Source organism: Dipodomys ordii, unplaced genomic scaffold (assembly GCF_000151885.1).
Source record: "Dipodomys ordii isolate 6190 unplaced genomic scaffold, Dord_2.0 Scaffold54, whole genome shotgun sequence".
Lineage (NCBI taxonomy): Eukaryota > Metazoa > Chordata > Mammalia > Rodentia > Heteromyidae > Dipodomys > Dipodomys ordii.
In genome coordinates this window covers 2,285,609-2,292,715 of record NW_012267270.1, presented here as the reverse complement: position 1 = coordinate 2,292,715, position 7,107 = coordinate 2,285,609, and the positions used below count along the sequence as shown (strand labels likewise).

General features: G+C 63.9%; 1 protein-coding gene across 1 annotated transcript in view; it reads left to right on the top strand.

The window, feature by feature from the left end:
• Tpcn2 (two pore segment channel 2) overlaps positions 1–7,107 on the top strand; it is a 20,098-nt gene that overhangs the window by 7,027 nt on the left and 5,964 nt on the right. The window contains exons 7-17 of the mRNA XM_013021195.1: positions 262–319; positions 1,366–1,380; positions 2,270–2,360; positions 3,073–3,138; positions 3,524–3,588; positions 3,996–4,096; positions 4,793–4,874; positions 5,011–5,097; positions 5,677–5,796; positions 5,927–5,986; positions 6,948–7,076. Of these exons, the coding sequence (XP_012876649.1) occupies positions 262–319; positions 1,366–1,380; positions 2,270–2,360; positions 3,073–3,138; positions 3,524–3,588; positions 3,996–4,096; positions 4,793–4,874; positions 5,011–5,097; positions 5,677–5,796; positions 5,927–5,986; positions 6,948–7,076 (874 nt within the window). The remainder of the gene's footprint in view (positions 1–261; positions 320–1,365; positions 1,381–2,269; positions 2,361–3,072; positions 3,139–3,523; positions 3,589–3,995; positions 4,097–4,792; positions 4,875–5,010; positions 5,098–5,676; positions 5,797–5,926; positions 5,987–6,947; positions 7,077–7,107) is intronic.

The following is a 7,107-nucleotide window of genomic DNA, read 5'->3' as shown; positions in this document are numbered from 1 at the left end:
TGCCCTGCCCTGCCCTGCCCTGGCCTGCCCTGGCCCAGCCCTGCCCTGCCCAGCCCTGTCTAGCCCTGCTCTGCCCAGCCCAGCCCTGCCCTGCCCAGCCCTGCCCTGCCCAGCCCTGCCCTGCCCTGCCCTGCCCTGGCCCAGCCCTGCCCTGCCCTGCCCTGCCCTGCCCAGCCCAGGCTTCAGCCCCAGTGGTGTTGCTTGTGGCTGTCTCCACCCGCCACCTTCCTGGGCTCTGTCTGTGGTCATCGTGTCGTCCAGCCTGGGCCATGTTCTGTCTCTGCTTCTCTGTCCTGGGGTGTGTCTGCTGACTGGGGGAGTTGGATGGGATATAGGAGTTGGACTGTGCCTCCTGGGAGCAGAACAGGAGATAGGCTAGTGCCTTCTACCTGAGTGTGTGTGTGTGTGTGTGCGCGCGCGTGCGTGTGTGCATGTGCATTTGAGTGTATCCGTGTGTGTGTGTGATAGGAATGTCTACATGTGTTGGATGTTCTGTGCGTGTGTATAGCTGCGTATGCATGTGAATCTGTATATTTATGTCTGTGTTGGTGGATGCGTTGTGCATGTGTATGTCTGTTCATGTGTGTGCATGTCCCTGTGTGTGTGTGTGTGTCTGTATGCGTTGGGCAGTGCTGGGCTGTGAGGCGACCCTGCGGTGGGCCTCAGCCTCTCTGTGGCCTCCTGTGGTAGCCCCCAGGGGCAGGAAGCCTTCATTGGTTTCTTGTCCGGGCTGGCTTCTGCCCCACAGAGGGCTGGGCCATGCGTTGTGCTGTTGTGGGAGTTCCAGCTCCTACCCTGGGCTGAAGTTGGGAGGACCAACTGGCCCTGAGTCCCTTGTCCCTGGCCACAGGCTCTGGGCCAGCCTGGCGGGGGGACAGGTGGGGATCTGGGCGGAGCCTGCTGTGGGAAGGTGACCTGGGCTGCCTCCCCCTCCCCCCAGCTCACAGGGCCTGACCTCCCTTGCCTTGTTGCCCAAGAACTTTCTAGAGCTGACCTTGTTACTCAGAGGGCCACCTTGGATGTATTTCCGAGGATGGGGGCTGGTGTTTGGGGGATGTGTAAGAAGGTCGCTCTTCCCCGTGTCTTCAGAGGGTGCGGGTGTGGGTGGTGGACTGCGCACCCTCTGCCCTCCGCGCACCCACAGGGCTGGGGTCAGGGGCAGCCCCGCGGGAAGGAGATTTGGAGACCAGTAGGCGGCTTGTTGGGTGACGAGTCTGGACAGGGCTCCCCTTGGCCTGGGCAGGCCTCTCACCCCCGGCTTCAGAGGCCTTGTCTGTGAGCTAGCTCAGGTGCTGGAACTTCCCTCTGGCGGCAGAAGCCTGAGCCCAGAGCAGTGAGCAGACTCGTTTCGTTTCGGGGCTGAAGCCCCTAGATGAGGGGGTTGGTGGCCGTCCCGGCTCTCCCTGCCCACCGCTGGGGCGGGGCGGGGGCAGGGGTGTCTGCCTGCCTCAGCGTTCCCAGTGGCACCTGCTGTGGCTCTGGGTCCCCACTCTACAACGTCCTGTGGTGACCTCTGCCCCCACGCCAGTGGCTCCTGGCATCTCCTCCCCGTCCACTCGCCTGTCCTTGGTGTCCCTCCTCTGGGCACATGGGGGCAGTGCCACTCTGTAGCTGGGGCCAGCCCTGCCCTGCTCAGGAGGGGCCTGCAGGAGGGGTCCGCAGGCGGCGCCTAGCGAGGCCGCTGGCGGGCTTGGGCCTGGCCAGCACTCAGCCTGAAGGACCCCAGGGGATCAGGTGGTTTGTGGGCATCCAGGGACCTGACTCAAGTACCACCTGCTGCCCTGGTCACACAGCCAGGCGTATGGGGTTCCCTGCCTTGTGGGGACAGGGTGGCTCCACCACGGAGAGCCCTGTGTGTGCAGCGGTTCCGGTAGACATGCTGCACGCGTGCTGTGGCGTGGGGAGCGGGGCACCCCGGCTGCCAGCTGCGGTAGCCACAGCTTTGAGGTCTAGGCCTCTGGGGCCTGAGGCTCTCCCTAGGTCCCTGTCCCACGTGGCCTCTGCTCTTCCCCGCTCCCCACCTGCCCGTGGCAGCCTGCGGGAGGCCAGCTGGGGCCTCTGCCCCAGGGTGTGCGGCTACAAGCACAGTGGCCCGTTCCACCTGGGCCTGTGTGCCCATGGGTGGGTCTGCCTGGGGCTGGAGGCCCGACTTCGGGCGCTCAGAGCCTGCAGATGGAGGGCGGCTGCGGGTCCCTCCGTGGGTGGACCCTGTGGCTGGGCAGGTGTGCGGGGAGACCCAGACGTTGGATTCTCTTCTCAGGATGAAAAGCAGGACAAGGAGAGACTGGCCTACTTCCGGAGCCTTCCAGAAGCCCTGACCTCCCTCCTGGTGCTGTTGACCACTGCCAACAACCCTGACGGTGTGTGTGGGTGGAGCCTGGGGCGGCGCCTGGCGAGGCTGGGTGGGACGGCTGGGGTCTTGGAGGCTTTTGTCCACGGGAGGAGACATTGGTCCCTCTCCTCTTCTCCCTTCTTTCCCTTCTCTTTTTGTTTTCTCTTTCCCCATCCATCTTCCTCCCTATTTCTTTCCCTTTATCTCCTTCGCTTTCTCACTCTCTCCTTTCTTTCTTGGTTCTCTTTGCCTGTCTCTTTACTCGGAGAAGCCGAAAGAATGGTGGTCTTAGTGTGCTGACGTGGCGTGGCAGTGGTCAGTGCCCCTCTGGTGGCCTCTCTGGGGCCATCCCTTTTACCAGCCACGGCCCAGGCCCAGCCAAGAGGTGGGTGCCACCTGGAACATGGTGTCTGAGTTCCTGGGGTATTGGCTGGCCATGTGGGGTGCTGATGGGCCCCCCAGTGGTCATGTGCTGTGGCCAGGGCCCGAGTCCACTGTGCCTGGGGCCTTTCCTCCTGGGCTCAGCTGCGCTGCCGAGCCTGGCTCCCCACGTGTCCTGACAGCCTGGGCAGGTCATCGGACGGGTGGGGTGGGTCACAGGGCAGCTAGCTTCAGCCTCGCCCAGGGCCGAGCGTCCTCACGGTTTGGGAGCACCTGCCCGGGGCTCCGCAGGCCCTCAGCTCTCCCTGTGAGGAGCGGCCGAGAACGCTTTCCAATTGCTCTGGCTCCTCTCGTCTCAGTGATGACGCCTGCCTATTCCAAGAACCGGGCCTATGCCGTCTTCTTCATCGTCTTCACCCTCATCGGTGAGTGCGGACGGTCTGTGTTCAGTGCCCCGGGCTCCTCCGGAGGGAACGGAACCCCAAGGCTCAGGTGCCCGTGCAGCCGCCCGCACTGTTTACCTTGGCCGTAGCCCGTCCCCCGTAACTTCACCTCCACCCACCCCCCACTTACCTGCCGCAGCCCTGCTGGCTTGCCGTCTGTCATCGGTGGCCACACATCCCTCTTGTGCCATACTAGGTAGGCCTGCAGGGCCCCACGGGTGGCCAGGGGGTGGCCTGCCCCCTCCGCATGGCCGGAGTGGGGAGCACTGACAGGCTGGCCCCTCGGCCCTCCTTGCTGGCACGCTTGCTGCCTGTCGGCTGGCCCTTGGGTCCCCCTCTGCCTGTGACCGAGGCCTTCCCCTTACAGGAAGCCTGTTTCTCATGAACCTGCTGACTGCCATCATCTACAATCAGTTCCGAGGCTACCTGATGGTGAGACGCACTGCCCCCTACTGGGCTGTGTCCGCAGTAGGCCCTGGAGGCCAAGCAGACATGACAAGGCTGCCCAGCATGGGAGGGCAGTGTTTTCCTAGAGACCAGAGGTCCTTCCCAGGCCCTCCCATGTTCTCCTAGGGAGGCTGCCCCGGGAAGTGGGCCTATACCTAGTTGTGGGGAGCCAGGACCCCAGATACACAGAGAAGAATGGGTACTGCAGTGGCAGCATGGTGAGCCGTGGTCGCTCAAGGCCCGGTCCCCACCTGGCCTTGGCCAGGTACCTTCCTCGAACTATCCCGAGGCCCTGGCTGTCCGCTGCTGTTGCCCATTCCCCGAGAGGGAGGCGAGAGGGGGCCGTCCGGCTGGGAGGGGCCTCGCCCAGGCTGAGAGCCCGCTCCCCGCAGAAGTCCCTGCAGACCTCGCTGTTCCGCCGGCGGCTGGGGACCCTCGCTGCCTTCCAGGTCCTCTCCTCCCTGGCAGGGCAGGCTGGAGCTGTCCCCGAGGCGTGAGTGCTGGGCTGAGTGGGGTCTCTCTCTCTCTCTCTCCCCAGGGATGGGGGGGGGAGGAGCTGTGGCTGCTCCAAGGGGAGGGGCTGGGTGCACCTTAGAGATTTCCCAGCATCCCTTGCTGTTGGGTGGCTGGGCTAGGAATTGTGAATGCCACCATGGTCCCTGTGTTCTGGGCTGTGTTGTCCTTGCAGACTCTGCCTGTCCCTCCAGATGGGGCCCAGCGGGGCCTCCCTGGGGATCTGGGGTGATGAAAGAGCCTGCAGTCCTCTCTCCCCACCCCCACCCGTGGTAGCTGCCCGCGGTGGAGGCGCTCTGCCTGGGGTGGATGCCTGGCCAAGGATGGAGAACCGGCCTGGCCTCACCAGGGGCCCGGCTTCGCCCAGGGGCCCGGCTTCACCAGGGGCCCGGCTTCACCAGGGGCCCGGCTTCGCCCAGGGGCCTGGCTTCCCCAGGGGCCCGGCTTCACCAGGGGCCCGGCTTCGCCCAGGGGCCTGGCTTCCCCAGGGGCCCGGCTTTGCCCAGGGGCTCGGCTTCACCAGGGGCCCGGCTTCGCCCAGGGGCCGGGCTTCGCCCAGGGGCCGGGCTTCGCCCAGGGGCCCGGCTTCGCCCAGGGGCCCAGCTTCCCCAGGGGCCTGGCTTCGCCCAGGGGCCCGGCTGGCCTTGCTCACGGGGTGGGTTTTTTTTCCCCACAGAGTTGGTGTGAGGCCCCAGGATGTGCTGCAGGTGCTCCAGAGAGCCCGGCTGGGCGGTTCCCACAAGCAGGCCCTTGTGGAGGTAGCAGCCCCCCAGGCCCGCCCCGCCTCTTTCTCAGCCCCTCTAGGTGGGGAGTCATTCATCACTGGTCACAGCCTGTGGGGTGACGGGGCTGTGGCCACTGCCCTGCCCTGGCTGACCCCCCTTCTCTCTGCAGAAGGTGTGCGCCCATGACGGTGACCTGCTGCTGGCTCACGAGTTCCAGAAACTCTTTGATGAGGTGGACAAGAGTGTAATCAAAGAGGTACATGGGGCTGGCCTGTGCCCGCCTGTGCCACGCTGGGCCAGCACAGCTCTTGTCACCTGGGACTCTGTGTGCGAGGGCCAGGCCCCTGGATGGGCGTTGGGAATAGATGTCCTTTGGCTCTTGGAAAATGTATTTCATTGGCCTGTGGAAAGCGTGTGTTGGTGGCCTGCAGAGTGTGCATTGGTGGCTTCAAGGTGGCTGACATTTGGTGTGGGCTGTGGCTTTGATGCTCTGGGGGTTCCTGCCCATCCGCCAGCCTGGCCTTGTGCGAGCGTGGAGAGTGGTGGTGGTGGTGGTGGTGGTGGTGACCGGTCCTCATGGTGTCCAGTGTGTGGTCAGTACTCTGACCGCACTGAGGTGGCCAACCCTTTGAACTTCACTGGGTGTGGTTTGCTCGGTCATTTCTGCCAACGGGGATAGATGAATGGCTCTGAAAGGCCTCTGTGGGAAGCTGGTTGCGTTTGGGGTCATTTCCTTGGGTTGGAGAAGCCAGGACCTGCAGTGAGGCTGGGGATGGAATTCAGAGGCAGAGGCCGGGCGGTCTGAGCCTGGGCTGAGTGTAGGCTCCCGCCCCAGCACCCGCCCAGGCCCCAGTACCGGACCCCACTCCTGCGCACGGCCCAGTTCCTCTTCAGCCACCGCTACTTCGACTACCTGGGGAACCTCGTAGCTCTGGGAAACCTTGTGTCCATTGGTGTAAGTGCAGGTGCACCTGCCGGGGAGCCCCTCCCACTTCCTCCCTGCCCACGCCCCACCTCCTCCCCTGCTTGGCTTGGGATGGCCTGATCTGCCGGCCTGGTGAGTCGAACCCTGCTCTGGCCGGCAGGTGTTCCTGGTGCTGGACGAGGATCTGCTGCCCACCGCGCGCAATGACTTCGTGCTGGGGGTGAGCTCGGGGCCCGGCCGTGAGGCCAGCAGCTCAGCCAGGGAGCAGAGGAGGGTGTGGAGAGCGGTGGCAAGGTAGCCCTGAGCATGTGCACTGTTCCTGTGGATTAGATGCAGGCTAACGGTGTTCTGGCACCAAAAGAGGAGTCTCAGTCCTCTGGCCTGATGTTCAAATCCCCTCTGATTTGTACTTAAGTTGGCATTTTCTTTATTTTTGTCAAGTCCTGGGGCTTGACCTTAGGGCTGGGACTCTGTTCCTAAGCTTTCGTGCTCAAGGCTACTGCTCTTCTGCTTGAGCCATAGCTCCACTTCCAGTTTTCTGGTGGTTGATTAGAGATCAGAGTCTCATAGACCTTCCAGCCTGGGCTGGATTTGAACTGTTGATTCTCAGAGCTCAGCCACCTGAGTACCTAGGATTACAGGTGTGAGCCACTAGCACCCCACAAAACAGCATTTTCTGGTTAGTGTTGTACTCTCCCCCAGTGGAGGCTCAAGGGGCTCTGAAGCCTGCTGGCAGTGACAGGTAAGGCCGTCCCCCCTTCCCGGCAAACGCTCGGTGAATGCAGCCTGTCCAGCTGCCCAGCAGCGGCGTGATGGTTGGGGATAGACTTTTGGTGGCTGGATCTCAGGTGCTGTCTCTAGGCTTGTTTTGGGGGTGATTCTGTGGAGCCTCTCTTGTGGGGTAAGGCCGGGTGCAGTCTCTGTCTCCGTGTGGCGTGACAGCAGGACTCTGTGTACCCGGGGATGCCACCTTCCGCCTGGGCCCGCGGGCTTCCCACGCAGCCCCTTTCTGGGAGAGGTGGATGGGGTGGAGCTGGGAAGGCCGAGGAGAGGCCAGCAGGAAGCAGGGATGTGGGGCCTCAAGTTGAGGGTGGGGGAGGGGAGGGGATGGGGAGGGGACAGCGTGGCCTCGGCCCCAGAGCAGGATGACCGGCCACCGTCTTGCCCCTTCGGCTCCTCAGGTTCTCAACTATGTCTTCCTCTTGTACTACGTCCTGGAGCTGCTGCTCAAGGTCCTGGCCCTGGGTCCTCGTGGCTACCTGTCCTACCCCAGCAACGTGTTCGATGGCATCCTCACCGTCCTCTTGCTGGTGAGGTCCCTGTGGGGCGGGGCGGGCCGGG